Source organism: Netta rufina, assembly GCF_964035555.1.
Source record: "Netta rufina genome assembly, chromosome: 3".
In the NCBI taxonomy this organism is placed as follows: Eukaryota; Metazoa; Chordata; class Aves; order Anseriformes; family Anatidae; genus Netta; species Netta rufina.
This window is the reverse complement of record NC_140125.1, coordinates 36,584,000-36,604,842: the sequence shown is the minus strand read 5'-3', so window position 1 is coordinate 36,604,842 and position 20,843 is coordinate 36,584,000. Positions and strand designations below refer to the sequence as shown.

The 20,843-nt window shown below is 33.8% G+C and overlaps 1 protein-coding gene across 1 annotated transcript in view; it reads left to right on the top strand.

Annotated features, from left to right (window-relative positions):
* KIF6 (kinesin family member 6) overlaps positions 1-20,843 on the top strand; it is a gene marked incomplete at both ends in the record, with an annotated part of 172,226 nt that overhangs the window by 52,137 nt on the left and 99,246 nt on the right. The window contains 2 exons of the mRNA XM_084283351.1: positions 1,757-1,843; positions 7,493-7,596. Of these exons, the coding sequence (XP_084139477.1) occupies positions 1,757-1,843; positions 7,493-7,596 (191 nt within the window). The remainder of the gene's footprint in view (positions 1-1,756; positions 1,844-7,492; positions 7,597-20,843) is intronic.

Below are 20,843 nucleotides of genomic sequence, written 5' to 3'. Positions count from 1 at the left end.
ATTCCTACTTCTTCCAAATAGTTCATATACACCTTTTTACATCACCTACATCACATTCTTCCTGCTAGTTCTGTGGAGTGCTTGAAAAAAGGTCTTGACTCTGAATTGTAGCCGTATCAATTGTTATAGTTACAAGTGAAGTTGAATGCAAGGTCTGTTTTGAACATAAGGTCATACATGTATAATGATACTAATCAGAAAAATCTAATTTTTGGTACTTTTTGTTTCCCTTCTGTTAAGTGTGGTCATTCCAACTCCTTGCAGCAAAGCAATACCTAGAGTGTTAATTGATTAATCTTGATGAAGCCCTCAGGTTCTGCAGAAATAAGCATGGTAGAAAAAATGATTAGGAAATTAGTAGTTGCTAGCTTTGATTACCTTTTGATGACATAGGATAAACAGGTCATGAGCTTACATATTGAATGCTGAAGACTGAACTGATTAACCACTCAAGAAATTAACATATGCTTCACTCTGAACAGGGCAAAGAGGTCTGATGGCAATATATATATGTATACTGTATATAGAGTTGTACCTAGTGAATATATAAGAATTAAAATTACATGGTCTGGTTATCATTGCATGGGACCTGCATGGTGGAGGCAAACACAAGGTCTGAGTGCTAAGAGCTAGGGTTATTGTGCAGCTGTTTTAATAGTAAGATCCTCCTCTCCCATTTGTTTCTGTATATATATTATGACTTTTGCAATAAACACCAGTATCTTTCATCATATAACCCTAATTCAGAGACCACCCCTCCAAGCATGGAAAGAGAAGTCCTGATCATATATTTAATTTAGTATTTCCATATGTTAAAGGAAAGAAAACTGCAGAATTACTTTGATTCTGAGATATAATTATATACCAATAGTAATGTTCTCTTGATGTAGACTTTGATGTAGATCCTTATATTTTAAGAATGGCACATCTCAGAAAATTTTATCATACACCTTATCAAATATCATTGTAACCTCTAACCTAACTGAAATCAGTTGCTTGTCTTTGTTTGTTTGTTTGTTGTTTTTTGTTTGTTTGTTTGTTTTTGTTTTTCATTAGGTAGGTAAGTTCCCTAGTGCGTTCTGGCATGATCTCAAAGGAGGGAACAATAATTAAGGATCCTCTATTTCACTCTGCACTAGATGGGAGTACTCACTGATTGTCAGAGTTTCCTCCACAAACTTCATCTTGTATCTTTACTTTTCTGACTTTCAGTCCTCCTGCACTCTAACTTAGTTCACTGCTCTGCTCTCTGACAGTTTCTTACCTGGTATCATAGTTCTACCATATCCCTCCTAGTTTTAAGTCTCCTAACTTGTTCCTTACTTGTCCTGATCTTTCCCTTCACCTCTTCCCAGCATTTTTCACATATGTTTCTGTGGTCACAGTTTCATCAAAAAAAGAAAAAAAAAGTTTTAGGTAATTTCATCTTTTTCTCACCATTTGAAATTTTTTACCCTCTGAATAGTGTTGTGGCTTTGTTATCCTTTAGTGCCAGCTAGGGGCTCATTCAAAACAAAGCTGATCAGTAGATTGACTGGCTCAATAAAATACATGTTACAATTTGACAGTTTTAACATCAGTATCATTAATAGGATAATCTTTTCCTTGAATATTGTTTTTTGGAATATGAAATGTCAGATTATTTCTGTAAAATACACCACATAAAAAAATGTAATTCAACATCAGCAGCAGTCTTTTCCAGTTACCTGGTGCAAAGCTAACTGAAATCCTTCTTTTTTTTTTTTTTTTCTTCCAGGAATCTATATCAACCTGTAGATTTGCACAGCGAGTTGCTCTTATTAAGAATGAAGCAGTTCTTAATGAAGAAGTTGACCCCAGATTGGTGAGAGTTATTTGGAGATAGAGGGAAGGAAATTGCTTGGTTTTAATTTCAATAAACAATTGCAATCATATGCATGTTGAAAATTTTATGCTAATTAATTCATTTAAATCCTTTTTTAGATGCAGGTTCCAATCTTATCTATAAAATAGCTGCTATTCTTAGCATTTCTTTTGGAGATAATAATAATCAAATGATCAAATGAACCTTTATAAAACCCCTAACAAGTAACTTACAGTGTCCCTCCCTTGTGTAGTTGAGCCACATCAATTAGCATAGATACAATTTGGCATAGCGTAGATACATAGTACATGCTGTATAAAACTTACCATATAGGTGGATGATGGTTCTTGTAGCTCTTTTTATAATTAAATTTTCCTCCAATACTGTGCGTTACTGGTAGCTGCTGTAAGTTAAGCACTTTTGAAATTAGAATACGTAATGTGTTCTGCAGAATACATTGAGCATATTGTGATGTTAATGACGCTTCTCTGGTACAGCAAGCAGTGCAGTGAATGATCTGGCATGGTGGCTTTTAACCATCCCAAAATGCACTGGAAGGGCTATACACCTGGGTGAAAGCAATCCAAATTTCATTATATTTTTTGACAGGTATAGAATTGAGAAAACCAAATCTCAGCGGTAGTTAAAACCGCCATGGAATGCAAAGGGTCAGAAGAAAGTCTTTTATAAGTAAATTGACATTAACATAAAGGCTAAGGAGAATGTAAGCCTGCAGCTCAGTATGGAGCAGTAGACCTACTGACACATAGCATTGAAAAGGCTGTTTTGCCTCAGCTGTTACTTGTAAAGCTTTGACATCAGGCCCACAGGTCTTACTAGCAGTGTGTTCTCTGCAGTGGGGAAGGAACGTTAGGGAACACTTAGGCCACTTGGACAAGGATAAGTCCAAAGAATCAGATAGGATGCATGTGAGGGTGTGGAAAGACATGGCCGAGGTCACTGTGAGGCTATTTGGTATCTTTGAAAGGTCATGGCAATCAGTGACCGATGATTGGAAAAAGGCAAATATCATGCCTATCTTCAAGGAAGTTGAGAAGGAAGGTTTGGAGATGTACAGAACTGTACAACTGTTAGCCTAACCGCAGTCGCAGGGAAGATTATAAAACAAATCCTTCTAGAAGCTGTTTCCAAATACTTGAAGAACAAGAAGGTGACTAAAAGAAGCCAGTATGGATTTATGAAGAGTAAAGGATCCATGACAAAGCTGATTGCCTTCTACAATTAGATGACTGGTTATGTGAGCAAGGAGAGTGGTGGATGTTCCTTATCTGAGGTTTAGTAAGGTTTTTGACACTTTCTTCCATTGCATTCCCATAGTGAAAGAGATGATATATGGATTGTATAAGGTTGGTGGAAAACTGGCTGAACTGCTAGGCTTAAATGAATGTGATCAGAGATGCAATGATCCCTTGTGTAGTTGGATCAATAGTGTTCAGTGTCCTTATTAGAAACCTCTGTGATTTGACAGAGTGCACTCTCAAAAAGTTCACAGATGATAGCAAATTGGGAGTAGCGCTCAGTAATATGGGAGATAAGGCTACTATTTAGAGAGCTTGATAGGCTGAAGAAATGATCAACTGAGAAGAATCTAATGAAGTTCAACTAAGGTAAAGGCTAAATAGGGTGGTATAACCCTATACAGCAATACAGCTGGACACCAGTAACGTAGAAAGCAGCTTTGTAGACATAAGTCAATAGTGTGATGTTGTGATGAAGACCAACTAAACGCTCTGCTGTATTAGACAGACTATAGGTCAAGGGAAGTTATCATTCCCCTTTATACAGGACTTGAGAGACTGCATTGAGAGCAGTGGGGCTAGACCTTGATTTACGGAAGCAAGGCCCAGCAGAGTGACATCAAGATGATCAAGGGACTGGAGCACCTTATTATATGAGGAAAGGCTCAGAGTTGGATTTATTCACCTTTAAGAAGAAAAGAATAAAGGGATCTTGTTACTTTATATCTGTCTAACAGGTGTAGAGAAGTCAAATCAAGAGTCTTCTGAATGATAGACCGTGATAGGACAACAGGCAATTGACACGTCGCACCGCACAAAATTTTACTTATATTTGGAAAAAGTTAAAGATTAGGAAACATGTTTACCATAAGGGTGGTTATATATTGAGATAGTCTTCCCAGGCAGAATGTGGACTTTCCGTCCTTGGAGGTAATCAAAATGCAGCTGGACAAGCCCTGAGCAATGTGACCTGTTTAGCCCTGCCTTGAGATGCAATTAGACTAGATGACCTTACACACTATGGTCTTACACAGACCAACTCTTTTATCTTGCTTCTTTGCTAACACATATAAGAGTTCTATACAAAAACATTTGTAACAAGGGTATTCTATGAAAATTTAGATGTGGTGTCATCTCAATTTTTTTCAAAGGTCTATAGTAATTGGTTCTGTAAGACTTTCACTGTATTCTTTCAGAATATGCTTTCATTTTTCAAATTTGAGAACAGGAGGGAATAAAGCAGGAAGGCTGTAGTGATGTCATTCATAGAATCCTTCTATTGTCAAGTTCTACAGAAATAAGGCACACTACTGCACTGGAACAGTTTGAATATTAAAAAGCTAAGAAACATGCAGGTACAGACCTTCCTTGAGATTGGTCCAAGGAACATTTTATTAGTTAGGAAGAATGAAGTCTGTAAAGTTACCATTAAGAAAAAAAGGAAGACAAGTAAATGAGATGTAGAAATAGAATTTCCACACTAAGTCCTTAGGCTGATGATCACATCTCAAAGAGCAGCAGAGGAACTCTGTGGAATGAATCAGGGATTTAGGCAGGGAAGGATGAAGGTAGTAATCCATGTTGGTAAAGCATGAAGCATTGCAACTTAAAGAAAAGATGTTTCTTCTTTTGGTTTGTGTAACAAAAATGTACCTTAGGTTTTTGTTTTCAAAATTTGGTTAGTCTTCCTTTTGAAATATTTTATATGCCTCTAGTTTTGCATACCTTATTTGTTTGAAGATGTGCTCTTTAGTGATAAGCTTTACTACATTAATAAACCTTTGTTAGTTTATTTAATGTAATTTTCTATGTTACCTAGAAAAATTATTTTTCTAAATATTAAATACACCTATTAAAGATTGTCAATTCAGCAAACTATAGCTACTGGATCAGCATGTTGTGTATCAATGTTGTTTTCTGACATGGGAAATATTTGAGTGAGGTTACACTTCTTGTGCCAAAGCTGCTTAGATGGATACATAGTAAGAACTATAGATGCATTTCAGCATACCTTCTGTCTCTGTGAAACACACACACGCACAGAAAAAAAATGCAGCAGGCACTGAACAATTCTTACTTTCTGGTTGTCCTTTTTGTCTTTCTCATGTAGGCTTTGTAGTAGCAAATCATGTAAAACATTCCTTCCATGGCCACAGAAGCCTCTGATTGAGGTGGAACACATTCAGGCTCTTGAACATTTACTACATCCTGTGGAGCTATACTCCACAAGTTTGGTATGTCTCACTCTGCAGGATCATTTAGCAAGTAAAGCAAAAGTGGACTCGGGAGGGTTAGAAATCCATCCCCTCTTGTGGAAAAGGCAGGGGAACATGGGTACCTAGGCATTATATGGCTCTGTGCTCACTATGGAATTTGTTGCCCATCTTAACTACCTGAAGTATATTCCCAGTGTGCAACCTGATTATTTAGAAAAGTGCTGAATTTATGATTTTATATCATTTATTTGCATTATTTATCATCTGTAATTTGAATGTATGTTTTATAAATAGAGTGCAGAATACTTCTTGGTAGATATAACCTAAGTCTGATTGCTGTGTAAGCTCAATTCTTCATAATGGAAACTTCCTCAATATCTTGCTAAAAGTTGCATATGTACTCCTTTTCCTTCTTAAGCAACTTAGCTTTGTACTTTTCTCACTTACGACCAAAGGATTTGATTTAAACTGAAAACCAAACTGTTGAGCCTGAACTAAATCTAATCTAATCTCCTCTGGTATTCATTTAAAAATATAAATTAAAATATTATCCTACTGTAGATTTTTGTTTCTTTTAATACTACTTGAAAATCAATATTTCATCCACACCTTGAAAATAATGTTTATGTTGTTGTCAGATAGAGGTTAATCATGCTAATTAATTTGTACTTCAGAAAGGGTACTATCACTCCCACTATCTACTTTTTTGTACCAAATCCACAAGTTTATTTTATTTTATTTACTCTTGGCATAGACTGTGTCAAAATTTGGCACCAGAGTAAGGCAATCTAAAATCAGGTGAAAATGCTTGGCCTGCAATATTCTTGAAGTATTCTTGCAATATCTGTAACTAGCAGTTCACCATCTTAATAGAATCTCAGATGAAGTATTTTTGACAAAATTAACCTTTCATAATTTCTGGTAACAAATATGTTACCAGCATTTTTAGAGTTTTAAAAAAATATTTATATGTATGTGTAAAATATATATGTATACTTAAGTAAATTCATTCAAAATTGAGAAAATTAAACATTAAAACAAATACAACTATTTGAAGGAATTCTAATATCCACTAAAGGTATGTCTAGAGTCTCAACAATAATTTTTCTATAAAGTGTCTATAAAATCAGGAATAATTAATTTTTTTCGCGAAAACATTATTTTCTTGGAAGCATATTCTGTACATGGAATTGCTGAATGGTTGAGGTTGACCTCTGGAGGTCATTGTCTAAACCTCTGCTCAAGCAGAACACGTAGAGTTGGTTGCCCAAGACCATGTCCATAAAGGTTTTGAATATCAGTGCACTCATATCCATCTAAAAATATTATTGGACTTGCGATGCATTTGAGCCATTATAAGGTGATGCATCATGAAAATGATACATCTTGAAGTAACCAAGAACTTGTTCATTCATGTTTTAAACTCAAATACTGTTTTTGAGTTATGGAACTTGACCTTGGGAGGATAATGTTTTCTAAAATATGTCTTTTATATAAATATTTTTCCAAAATACATTTTCCAGTAATAAACTATTAAAATTTAAAAATCCAGTACAGTTCTGCAGATCACATTTTCAGTCATTACTGTTCGTTAAAGCAATTGCATTCTCATAATTAAAGTAGTAATTTAATAATTATATATTTGCTGTATCAGCAACTGTATGCTATAATTCTATTAAGAGTGGATTGTTACATGTAAGGTTAAAATGCTGATATTGTTTTGGAATTTCTGTTTCTACAGGGAAGAGAAAAATCACTTTTGATATTTAGTTCTCTTTCTAACAGACATCAGTGAGTTCTATTTTAAATGTTTTCATCACTAGCAAGTAAAACTAATGTTTTTGCTCCTCCTATGGTGATTTTTTTTTTCTCTTGCAAGTAGTCTGTTGAAGTCTTTCTGTACAATCATGTCTTCTAACACATAAAGTTTACAGAGTTTGGATGACTTTTCTTGTTTTTATAAATGGAAAAGGAAAAAAAATGTGTTTGATGTATTTAAGTTCTTATTTCTTATTTGGTGTATTTCTGTTCTGAAAGAAAAAAAAAAAAAAGGTTGTTTAAAACAAAGAGGAAAGCAAAGTAAATATTTCACTAAACTTAACCTTTTAATGCAAAATACCTAACCTATATAATAATTTGTAGGTGATGCTTTTTTTATGCTTTGCTGTTTGTAGATGGTTGTCCAACTGCAAAAGGAGATCCAAGAGTTGAAAGATGAGCTGGCACTGGTGACTGGCAAGCAAAGAACATCAGAGCTTTCACAAGAAGAGCTACTTCAGTAATGGCTTACATTGTTGTTTTGTTGTTTGTTTGTTTGTTTTTTTTTCATTTTCTTCTTTTGTGGTTATAGTTTTCATCAGTTTCTTTGTTGGCATAAATATTTAAATTCATCTCAGAGTTTTAAAGTTTTCATAGTGAATAATAAAGTAAAGTTAGGTGCCAGGTTAGAATGGCAGTTTTCCATGAAAAGCTGTATGAGGCTGCTGGCTGTGTTTCTGCAGTCTCAGCTTTGAGGAACTGAAGTAAAGTAAATGCAAATGATGGGAATGCCAGACAGATGCCAGGCAAAAAGAAGTGTTGTATAATAGTGCAGAATAAAATTAAAAAAAAAAAAAAGTATTTCTCAAAAGTGGATATACAATCTAAATAGAATTCAAGAAACATTCTTTGTACTGAGAAGTGTTGTGCTGTAGTGTTAGTTTGACATATGTCAAGAGAGAGCCTGCACTTCTAACACACAATTAATCAATGTCTTAAAAGCCAAATATTTATTTTTATTTTTTTTTAACTGAACATGCTATTCATTTATGTGTTGTAATATCTTACAGCTTTTAGTAAAATATCAGTGCAGAATATAAGAATTCTATGCATAACGTAAAAATATTTTCTTATGGCTAAAATTTCAAAATAGCTATATTCAATTTCGAGGTTTGAAAAATTAAGTGATCTTGTGGGACGGACCTATTTAATCTCTGTGCCTCATCTATATAAAGTAGTAGTAACTGTTCTGAGATTGTTGGGTATATTAATGATAATGAAGGTGAAGCTGCAAGAATTTTGACAATGATTTTAATTTAACTTGGAAGTGCTCCAGAAGAAAACTAACAGTGCTAAACATTTCCCATACCATCCTGAAGATTCTGGAGACATGCAGCAAGCTGCTACCTTTAAAGATGTCATTTTTCGTTGTCTGTTTTGATTGTTTTGTTTTGTTTTAATTCAGAAACTAAACGATATCCATATCAAGGATGAGGAACCAGCATTATGTAAAAATTTCTTGTATAAAAATATAGAAGGATCTTTCTGTTTCTTTACTTTACTTTATTATTCACTATGAAAACTTTCTTTTCTTTACATAATTACCTTAATGGCTAGTTTCTCTTTACCCTTACAGAACTAGTCTTTCACAAGATGAGCCACTCTCGGGGACTTTATTACAATATACATAAATAACCTATATATTCATTTAAAGATATACTTTCCTAACATCACTGTTAAAAAATCTCTCAGTTGAATTTTCCCTTGTGATCTTGCTTGCTGTTTAGTTTGTGTAGGGACATTGATTTTTATTTTATTTATTTGTGCCAAGGCCATGAACCTCACTTCCTAAGATTTCCTGTCTGACTTTTTGTTATGAAGTTAGTGGTCTCATAGGCAGAAATGGGTTCACAGCTGATAAAGGTTTTTAACAGAAGTGTGCAAAGGAAAACTAAGAATGTACAGTCTGCATACAGTTGCACTATAGCATACGTACAGGAGGCCTTGTTTCATAAATGCATAATTAAAAGGTATAGCAGTTGAATATTTTTTCTTTTTTTATCTCTATAGCACAATATATGGAGTGTTACCTTGTCAGAAAAGGTTGCTCTTGAGATAATAGCAAGGAATTTTGCATCTCAATCCTCCAAAGAGAAGCATGGAGGAGACTTTCTGCCTTTAATGAGTTTCTACCTATAATAAGACACAGAATGGGAAAATAGCCTTCAAGGACTTCAGCTACATTAGGACAATACAAAACTTTAAGTTGTTTAAATTTATCTTATAGGTATGTTTACTCAGGTTCATGTAGTACACGTGTTTCAAAAATGTGTTCTTGCTTGGAATAAATGTCCTTGCAATTAAGATTCAGAACCAAATTTAAATACTGCTGACTGAGATACAATACATTTCCTGAGAATCAATAATCAGCAAAAAGGACCACAAAGGATTAACCTTATCAGTAATAAATTCCAGATAATGCCCTTGTTTCAAAGATCTCTTTTTTTTTTTTTTTTTTTAATATAGACTTAAAATGGAAAGCAGACTTGGGTGTACAGAATTTTTTATGGGTGACATAGTTTCAAGCAGAGAGCAGAAGACACTGCTAGAGAATTACTAACATATACATGAGGCATTCGGACTGGCTTATTGATTCTGTATGCCAAATGGAATGTTGAAAAAAAAAATTTTTTTTTTTAGACAGTTCAAATGCAGGAAAATGTTAAATGTCATGCTCTGAGTTTTGCATTTGTACATGTTCTTGCATGCAGTGTACACAGGTAAACAAACTGATGTGAACTTAACAACCAGGTAAAAGTATAATCAACTAGTCGCATGAAAAGGCATGACTTCATTGAAAATACCTTTCCATATTTTTATATACGTTTTGAGCTTGCTTTTGTTTGGTGATAATATTTCTGACCATGCTGGCTTAGGTTTGTCTGAGCATCCTGTCATGATCATTTTAGAGCATTTACAAACATCGACAGATAACGTCTAAGTGTTCTGTCTCTAATGAGAGTCTTTTGCTGTGTTACGCATTAAACCTTTATGACAGATCTGTTTGTTGAGACTGACCATCTGAGTTTGGAGCTACTCATTACCTGGAGACTTTGCACAAATTAAAGAATAAATATACAAATGGATAGTCCAAACAAAAGTATAGAGTCAGGTGAGGGCTGATAAAATCACAGTTTACTATTTCTGGAAAATGTCTATGGTTTTCATCTACTTTTGCACGTAAAATGAAACTTAAATAATATTGCTGAATGGGAGAGAGATGGATCAGATTGTTATGACAAACAGAAGAGGAAAAGAAACATGGCAAAGGTGATAGCACAACATGCTATGTTGCACTTTATTCAGAGTCACCACTTGATAAAAATTCTTAGGGGGATTAGTACTTTAGAGGATTCCAGAAATAATATTCTTTTTTTGATTGATGCTTTTTTAATGCGGCCAGAAGGGAAATTATAATTAGGGTCATTATAGATTTCAAATGCTATTTGGACATTTCTACTCAGTTAAGATATCTTCTGTTTTAACTTAAATAAACTGTATCTTGGCTTGCATATGTATGCATACACATATATATAAATAGTTCAAGTATGTATAGTTCTTTTCAAAAGTCTTAAACTTTTACAAAAGTCTAGTTGTAAGGAGGAAATTAGCTAGTAAGTGTTACTAAATATATTTTAATGTATATTTATTGTGTGTTTAATTCTTATTCTGATTCATCAATTCAAGAGAGGTCAAAGCAAAATTTGTCTTCTGAAAGACAGTTCCATGCCAATTTCTGTATTTATTCATTGATCAAAGGTACAAAACATGTCAATCAAAACTCCATGCACTAAGTACATATTAATTTTGTTGTCTCTGCCCAGATTCTTTTCTCAGGTACTTTTTGGTAGAAGATGGATGCCAGAATGAAACTAGATCTACTGAGTGCATATGTAGAACCAATACTATTTTTTCACCTCTGGTCACGATAATGCATAGGCTTTGGCTCTGTACAAGAGTTGCAATAAATAAATTCTAGTGATTGCCCTGGAAATAAGTATTAATATCATATAAAATGGTATTTTGTATGTTTCTTTACTTAGTTATACTAAACATTTATTACAACAATGAGCTTCATTCCACTTGCTTACTTTCAGGGTATTCAAAATAAAGTCAGTAGGCTTCTCATTGCAGTTCAGACTGTTAGATTTTTTAAGATATTTTGTGAACAAGCTGTAGTTCTTTCTTCATTCTTTTTTTTCTCACTTGAATCTAGAAATGTCTTCACTAGAAATGTCTTCAGATTTTTTATTTATTTTTTTTTATTTAATGAAAGGGGGAGAAAAGGCCAAACAGACTTTCATCATAACCACTACAATGTCACATTGTCATTCATTAAATTTACAACAAAATGGAAAACAAATGCTCTTGACTTCACTTATGAATGATCAGTCCTGTGAATAAAGGCACAGCTGTCTAGAATTCTTACTTCAGAATTCTCTGTAAAATGGTAAGGACTACTTTATTACGTCATATTTTTGGTTTTATTATTTTATTCTCATAAATGTTAAACATACATTAATTCTGCCACTCTCAATCTGTTTATTTAAAAATCATGCCATAAAAAATGCAGCTATGCTACAAAAGTGGCCCAAAACGTAGTTCGTAAAATGCTTCCAAAATCTGTTGCTTGCTTTGGATCACACTATCTACTTCCTCAGCTGTAAAGGGCTGATCTCTAAATATTTCTTTAAGCTAGAGAATTAGTGCCTTGTTTAGAGAGAAAAAAAGAAAAAAATGAAAAAAGAAAAAAAAAGGAAAAAAAAGAACACTTTGCACTATTGAAATAAAAATACAGCGAATAACATCATAGATCACAAACAGAAGGAAACTATACCCCCATAGGTTTCTGTACTATGCTTTAGAATGGGGTAAAATAACATTGAAATTATTCTTATTTTTTAATCTTTTTGTAAGAAACATGCCAAAAGTAAAAGGGAGAGTCCTTTTCATTTGAATCATTTGGGATATTTTTTTTTTGTTGTTGTTGTAAATGAGCTCACTAGCAATTTACAATGTGTGCCCAGAAAGTCAGGATTTTGAATCAAAGTCCTGTGCTCCAGAGCACCCACGCTCCCAGAGCCTTTGCCAGTTGGAATTCTCTGGTAACAGGGACGGAAGTCCTGGCTTAGCACTTTAATTTATTAATAACTTTACCTTATTTCTTTCAGATATATATGTTATTACAGACACTTCTATTTTTTACTTCAGCACTCATATATTGTTCATCTTACTCATACCCTGGATTTCTTATTAATTCTTTCTGTCTGTCTTTTTTCTCTTTCAACGTTGTGACATCTGTATGCTATCAGGGCACTGACAATATTGCACTGTTGTACATTGTAGAGTTTTTAATAGCTACTTGTGCTTAAGCTATTGGACCAATGGTTTAATTTACAAAGCAGAGCAAATGTTCTTATTCGTTGATGTCAGTGTTCAATTTCTGTTGCAAGGTGGAAGAAATAGAAGCATATTACCTTGGTTTATGTCAATACAGGAGACAGTGGATTTGTGCAGAAGTTAGCAGGCTGACTGACATATACTGTGTAGGCAATATTCAAGAGAAGCTACCTTAACTGTAGGTTTAAAATATCTTACACTAACATCGAGTTTAGGTGCCTGATTTAGAATCCTGTTAAATCAATGTGTTTCGTGAGAGGACTTGTTTTTTTCTCTTAAGTGTTATGAAATCTTCTGTGACAGCACAGCAAGGTCAGATTCTTTTTTTTTTTTTTTTGAAAATCTCATGGTAACAATTTATGAAGGGATATGTTCAAACACGTCTGTTCATAGCTGATTTTTGAACTCTCACTTAAATCCATTGAATGTCTGGTCATCTGAGGTGCTTGAAAGTACCACTAAACATATATTTCTGTCTCTTGGCACTTTAAATACTTTCTGTAAAACTTTTTCTTTAGAGCTCATATCTAATAAAAAAACAGTGAATCTTTACAAAACCTCTCTCATCTACATATATACTGTAGAAATGTCTCAGTGTTCATCTGTATGAGACCTTTGGACTTCCTTGTTTGATTGGTGTGTTTGTCCCTTGTTCTTCCTTTATATTTCAAGTTCTTGTTACCTTCTAATCAGATTTTTTTTTTGATAGTCTGAAGATTAGTTTTCTATTTGTACTTTTAGATGTACTCTATTTATTACCATTGTGGCCACAATTATCAGGTAGTGAGTAACATTGCTTTATGTATGTGCTTTTGCTTTGTTATTACAAAATGCTGTTCAGGAAGAAAAAAATATACACTCTGCTATCTACCTGACATGTTTATTCTCTGCAAAAACTCTATATACATAGCATTACTGTAGACGTTTTTTAACCTGTATGAGATAGTCTTGATCATTTCACAGTCCTTGCCAGATCTCCCCTTGATTTATTCATGTAGAGATTTAGATCTGTGTGTGTTTCATCACTGGAATGAGTGATTTTCAACTGTGTAGAAACTCTTTACATGTGTCATATTGCATGTATATCCTTCTAATCCAGAAGGATCTCTTTACATAGGAGGTAGCAAAAATGACTTTGCCAGTATAGTTAATAAGAGAATGATATCTCTAATAGGAAATGTATGCCTCTTTCCTTCGCAGTGCAAGTGTTGAATGTTAATAATTTATCTGTGGGTATGATACTGTTTGATTGCTTTATAAAATTAGAAGCCTTATTTGCATATTTTATGCCATTTATATACAACTGAAAAAAATCCAAATGATTGATTCCTTGCCAGATTGAATTTAGGTAATCTCTTTGGATGCCAACCTGTTGGTTATGTAAACAGGCAACATATAAAACCTAATTGCTTCTTATAGTGTTAGCAAACTGTGTATGATATTTGTAAATCTGTTTCTACTCAATAGGTAAGAAAATGCTTTTGCTCTCTTTTCAGTTGGCCATATTGCTCTGTTCTCCTGTTCTATTCATCTGTTCTTTTTATAAATATATAACGTGTTTTAGAACTTCAAATTTTGACTATATATGTGGCTTTTTGGTTTGGGGATGTTGGTGGAACTTGAGGGAGGAGATATATTCTACTATGGCCTGAAAATGCCCTATTCCTTTTTCAGAAAGTATGTGCCTCCTAGTTGTGCTCTTGCTGTTTTCTGCTGGCTGGCACTTTTTTTTTCAGATTCTCAAGCTTGCTGCCTCACTTGATGAGATATGTGCTATAGATACCTCCAAGTATAGGCCTGATAATGTGCAGACAATTAATTGCGTCAATAATGTCATCATTGGAGCCATGAAGGAGGCATTATCCATTTGGCCTCTATGGGAAAATCATTTTAGAGGTCTCCAAGATATTTCATAACATCATTTTATAGGAAATCTATTGCAGAAGTCTAGATAAGCAAACTTCTTTAGTTGAAGGAACCTCTCTGCTGATCTCAGGTGTTTCAGTAGCTTCTTTGTTAACAGTCTATTTTTCACAAACTTGGATTTCCGTTTTACTTGTCATAAAGTTCATGGTTGACACACAAAATTAATTGTTCTTTAAGTGAACTTAATTTTGATAGATGATACACAGTGATGGTGATCAGGGTTAAAAGGCAAGCTCTCCTAGAAATGAATCATGGCACATAAAACAAGGTCAAAACAAGTCCTTCCAAATATGTGTTTTTAGATCCTGCATGCTACTGAGAGCTCTAAACTTTAAAAACATACTCTCAGTTGGCTAGGAATACTTTTCTGATGCATTTCAGCTGTGTAATTTGCATCCTGCTTCATGGAAACACAAGACTGATTCAGAAGTGGATTTTTTTTGTTTTGTTTTGTTTGTTTGTTTTTAAGATGAAAATCTGTTTTTTGGTGAGCAGGTAAAACTGAAGTAGCAGAGTGCTCATCTTACCAATCTGGAGTTGTGCTATCAGTAAAATTGCTTGGAACCTAAAATACTGCGGATAGAAAGCTTTTGTAATTTTTCTGTGGTCTAAATGGTAAGCAGGCTTCATTAAAGAAAGAATTCCTGACGAGTGGAAAGTAACAGAAGAGAAATAAAACTGATAATGTAAAAGCTGTCTGTGAGCTGCAGTTCTATATGTGTTTACATTCTTAGGAAGAAAGTTATAAAGAGGGGAATGATAGACCAAGACTTTGTGACTGATTCACAGTCACTAACCAGAGACCACTGTTAGTTTAATAAGTTTTCACCCCAACTGTTCATGACTGGTTTTCTCTGAATGTGCATCCCAGCATCATAGTAAGAACAGACTCGTGTTTTCATTCAGCTATTGTTATTCAAAGTCAGCTGAATCAGCATTGCAATGCCTTTCTTTTTGTACTATGTTAATATAAACCAAATACAAAAATGGGGTTTAAATTCATATCATAAATGATGGGATACTGTTCCATTGGCATTAACTTAGAAAATGATTCACTTCTTTTCTGGTGGGAAGTTTTTACTCTTGTTTTCTCTGTTGTTGTTTCATTTGTCTGTTTTTGTTTTGTTTCTCTGATGAGCACAGAGAAAGAAAACCCCATTCTTTGTTTACAGTTGTTTTTCACATAAAATTGGTCTTTATTTGATACTTTCACATTCTTTTTCCTTCAGGGAGTTTCTGTTGGAAGAACTATTCTTCATGATACAGCAGGATTCTGGCACTAGACTTCGGTACACTCTTGCTGCTGTTAGTGTAAGTTAGGCCTGCTGTCTCAGCTAGGCAGAAGCTAAGAATAGAATAGAGCAGAACCTAGCATTCCCCCCCCACTTTTTTTTCCCCCACCTGGCTTTAGCTGCTGTAATAATATTAATAAACCTTTAACGGTGTGTAACTTCTTACAAATAATGCAGCAGCCTGCTTGTTAACAATATTTATTACAAAAAAATGAAAGACTTTATTGGTTTCATATTTGTTTCTATGTAGAATCAAAGATTTTAACATTTCTCAAGCATACTTTTCAGGTTTCATTTGTTGTTGTTGTGTGTTTGTTTTTATATTAGTTCAGTACTTTCACTGACAGTTTCCTGTGGCTAGGTGGTTGTATATCAGATTAATGTAGCATCTTCTAACATTGAAATAGCTTAAATTGACTGTCTTACTTTAAAATTGAATATCAAATTCTGAAATAAAGGTATATGCTGCATATTTTCACTGAAGCAGTTAAGTGTGACTTGTAAGCAGTTCAGTTATTTTCATTTCTTTGTTTGCAGCTCACCACATGACTAGGTTTCTATTGAATTTCAGTTAATTAAAAACTGTTTACATCCTTTCTTTTTTCCTGTTGGTGTTAGTGCTCTTCAACTTCCTAAGCTAAGCAGTAAGGTGGCTAAGGGCTAATTATTTTTTATAAAGGTTACTCCAATGTGAAACAAAATTCCTGGTGTTAGAGGCTTTCTCTGTATTCGAGTTTCTGCACCAGCGAGTTGCATTTGCTACCAGGTTTTTTATTGTTATTATTTCATTACTAGGTCCTTGAATTGATTAATTTTAGTTAATTTTCATTTTAGTTGGGTGATTTGATTTTTGCCACTGAAGGTTGTATAACTAAGAGGTTATAATAACTGCATTTTATGTTGATAATAAAAGAGTATAATAACAAAACAACAACAACAACAACAAAAAACACATTCTGTGGTCAGTCTCATATAAGAACAGTAAAAAAAAAAAAAGCAGAACTACTACAGTGCTGGTCTGCATAAATAAAGTCAAGGAAGGAAAAAAAATCTCATACTGCATACAACAGTGTTCATAAATACTACATTGGAATGGTTTCTTTGTATGTTTCTTCGTTGGTTGTTTTTTTCTGCTTGATTCTATCTGTTTCTCATTTTAAGATTTAAAAACTATGTGTTGTTTTTTTTTCACCCCTGTGGTTTATGAATTTCCTTGGAACCCTTAACCATGTCATAGAACCTACATACACAACTACCTTTGATTTTTCTAAAGTATTTTCCCGTTGTTTTTTGGCAGTGGGTGGAATAGGGACATTATGTTCAGCCCAAGATGTTTTTGAAGAACAACTTGGTCACAAACTTAGAAATGCTTCAAATATGTAATATGGTCTTTGCCAAGCCTGCTCATTCTTTTTGAAAATCCATTTTGAAAAGTCTCTTCTTTGGGCAGATTTTTCCTAATTTCTTCTTGAGAGGGCATGCAAATATTAACCTGCTATCCTTGGCATAATGATAGAGGTTCCCCATTACTGCATTTATGGACTGGTTACTCAGGTCTTTTTGAAAACGAATTAGAAACAAGAAACAGAACATACTACTTAAGAGAGGTCAGCATAGATCATCTCAGGGCTGAGCCAGAACAACTAAAGCAAGATTTTGTAGGGAGTTTGTTGGATAGATACTCTCTTGTTCCTCTTGAACATCTAGGCACAACTAGATGTTGTTCATGGCTGGGTTGCTTTACAAGGTTTTCAAGTTTGATACTTGCAGACATAAATTCTTGTGACAGCTTTTGGTTAGAGGAAAATAGCTTAAATATGCATTTATCTGTTAAACTAAGGATCAGAGATTAGGTAACCATCTTTTAGTACATAATTATTGCAAAGGAGAAAGTCACTCTCCATCTTTTGAAGGTAACTGAAGGAAAACCAAAAATCATTTTGGATTTCCTTTACTTTTTGCAAAAATGTTTTTCTTGCTCTGCCTCTTTTAATAGGAGGATAACTACTGCCTCTATGTGATGCTTTGACTAGAAAGAATTTGTTGGAGTTGTAATTGTAGATGTCCAATATACATATATTAAATATTTTACAGATCTAATTTATGTGATTCTGTGGTCTAGTTTTCATATATTTTATTTACATCATTGTATTTTTTAATATATGTCATTGTAACTTTTACATGGAAACCTAAAAAAAAGTAAGGGGTATGTGATTTCATCTGCGGGTATTGATGGGGATGGGGGGATCTTTTTTTTTCTTCCCTTTTCATTTATTTATTTGTTGTATATTTCTGTAGTGTTCAGGCTAGGCTAGTCTGTGCTTGTTCTAATTCTTAAAGTTGAAATTTTAGAAAAGTATCTAAAAATACACTGAAGATTCTGCATTTTCCACCAATTGGCGATGAAACTTAATTGGTTTAAACTTCTGATTTACGGTCTGCTATTTCAGACTTGACTTAGTCTGGTGATTTAGACCTGTTTTGCCTTCCATGTAGTCTTTGAGACACCAAAAAAATGAATTATACTGTTGTTATTTTTTTTTTCACAAATACCAAACATATTAAAAGTAGCATAAGAAACAAGAAATAGAAGATCATATCTATAACTCCAGCTTGTCTAACTCATTACACTTGACAAGTTAACTTTGACTCTCAACTGGCAATCAAAAGTAGAGGTTTTTTTGTTTGTTTGTTTGTTTGTTTGTTTTTTAACAAGGATTCTATATTCTTTTTTCCTCTTGAAATATTTTAACTTTCTGCCATGTTATTCTAGTAATGGTAATGGTGGAAGTTAGTGTAATTTTTTTGATTGATTTCCATAGCCTAAATCCATGGTAACCTGAGAATGGCTAAGACCCTGGCAAACAGGTGATCTTACTCAGGGTAAAATATCTCTTTTCTACATTGTAGTTCAAGATTAAAGGCTCATTTTTATAGATGACTTCATATAGTCAGTCTAGACAGTCTAGTTATGAAAAATAGTTTTGTTTCCTGTTATTCACTGAAATCAATATGGTGCTTAGGATTTTGACAAATACTGACTCTCTCCGTGTCGTATAATCACTATATAGTGTTCTTAATAGTGCAAACGTTTGTCTTTTCCCAGTTAATTATTATTATTCCCGTTAAACAAATGCCTGCCTCCATGTATGAAGGGTTAGTTCTCCTGGTCATGGTGTTTGTAGAGAGTATATGAATATCCTCTTGTACAACAGGACTCTTTTTTTTTTCTGACTTTTTGTTGTTGTTGTTGTTGAACTCTTCATGAGTAAAAAATCATGTAGCAATAAGTAGAATTTTGGTATCTTTTGCCCAGCAGTTTTTGTAGTCTTTTAATGTGAGAAGATGATCAATGCCAATTGATCATCTTTTGTAAATTATATTTATCTTTAAATATCCTCTCTTTTAAGCCCTCCACATGTAAAGTTCACATTGTCTTCAGTGGGTGTTCCATAAATTCAAAAGTCAGTAATTTTGCAACTATGACTGGTATAAACAATCTCTTGTTCTTGTTCTTTAACTAAAGTGATGAAAATGGGAAAGCACAGTTTATCAGAAACTACCTGAGGGTTGCTGTATTCTTTTTCCCCTGTTTTGAGTATTGGCACTTTGTCATGGTGAAATCTGGAGGAGAAAAATAACCAAACCTGTCTGTTATGATATACTGTCACACAGTTCCTAGTTTCCAGGTATTTTTCTTCTAAAAATAATGTTTGTTTGTTTGTTTGTTTTTTTCTGTTTGTCATGCATCTCATAGTTTCATCTTCTCACAGAGAATTGTTATTACAATATAGTAATTTGCCAAGTCTTAGTAAAATAAGTATTCAAAGCCAGGGCAATCTCCCAACCACTTACTTTAGGGCCAGCTTTAGATACTGTAATATTATAATGACTATAATTTTGGTTATGGAGTTACAGCAAAATGCTTAAGATAATCAAATAGCAATAATATTCCCAATTCTGTAATTGAAGAGGATAAGTGACTATTAAGGGACATTCAGAAGGCATGAGTATTATGTGCGGAGATGAACAGAACTAGTCAAAAAAATGCTAGGCACAGACATAGTTCTGAACTCCTACTTTTCTCTGACCATTTGGCTATAAATGCAATTATTTTAGATACAGCAGCTCACTCAGCTTCACCTAAGATCATCTTCTGAGGACAGTAACCTAAATAAACAGTTAAAATCATAGAATTATTATTTACAAGACATGTGACTGCAGTTGTTGCCCACCATTTGCCTGTTACCTTAATGGTTACAGCATTTGTCAAGAAGCATGGGCCTTTAATCAAAAACCAGCTGATGGAGGTCAAACTTGCACTTGCTATTTTCCAGAAGCATATCTTAGTAAGTGGGTTAGGGGCTGATTTTGGTTGAGAGGTCCTCTGTCCTTCTCCTTTTTCTTACATTCTGGAACACAAAACCCAGGGAGGTGATAAGAAAGCATGCAAGAGAAAATTTGACTCTATGCATATAGCTGTGACATCCAGCTCAAAGGGATGGTATATTGTGTAGGTTTCCAGTCCAAATATTTTAATTTGGTTTTGAAAGAGCAGAAGGATGTTCCTGTGTGCCATATTTTCTTATGAAGACTGATTTATTGAAATAAGAATTACTTCTGCCTACAGAGATGTTGTCAGGTGCTTGTTAAATAAGTATAAATTATAAGAGAATGAAATGCTGTCTACGTTCCATTAATCAGAAGAGCAGTAGGTCTTTGAGAAACATATAAATATCTGCATCAAAAAATTAGATGTTCTGCATGGTATTTGGAGCAAGCAATTTTATATATGAAAGTTATGTTATCAGCTGATTCTTGTAACATAAAAATAAATAGTTTTACTTTCTGACAATAACCGTAGATATTAAAAATCCTATGCACAAAGCCTCTAAAAATTTCATCTGTTATGTTTTCTGAGAGGACAGGCTTTAGATCATGTTAATTATTAGATGGCAGGAGAACAGAAGGTTATAAAATAAATGAAAAGAACTAAAGATTACTTCTTCATTGCTTTCAGTTCTAAAACTATGCATTAGTATGTGAAAGTATTTTTTAATATGCAGTTGTACAATCTCCAGTATCAAAT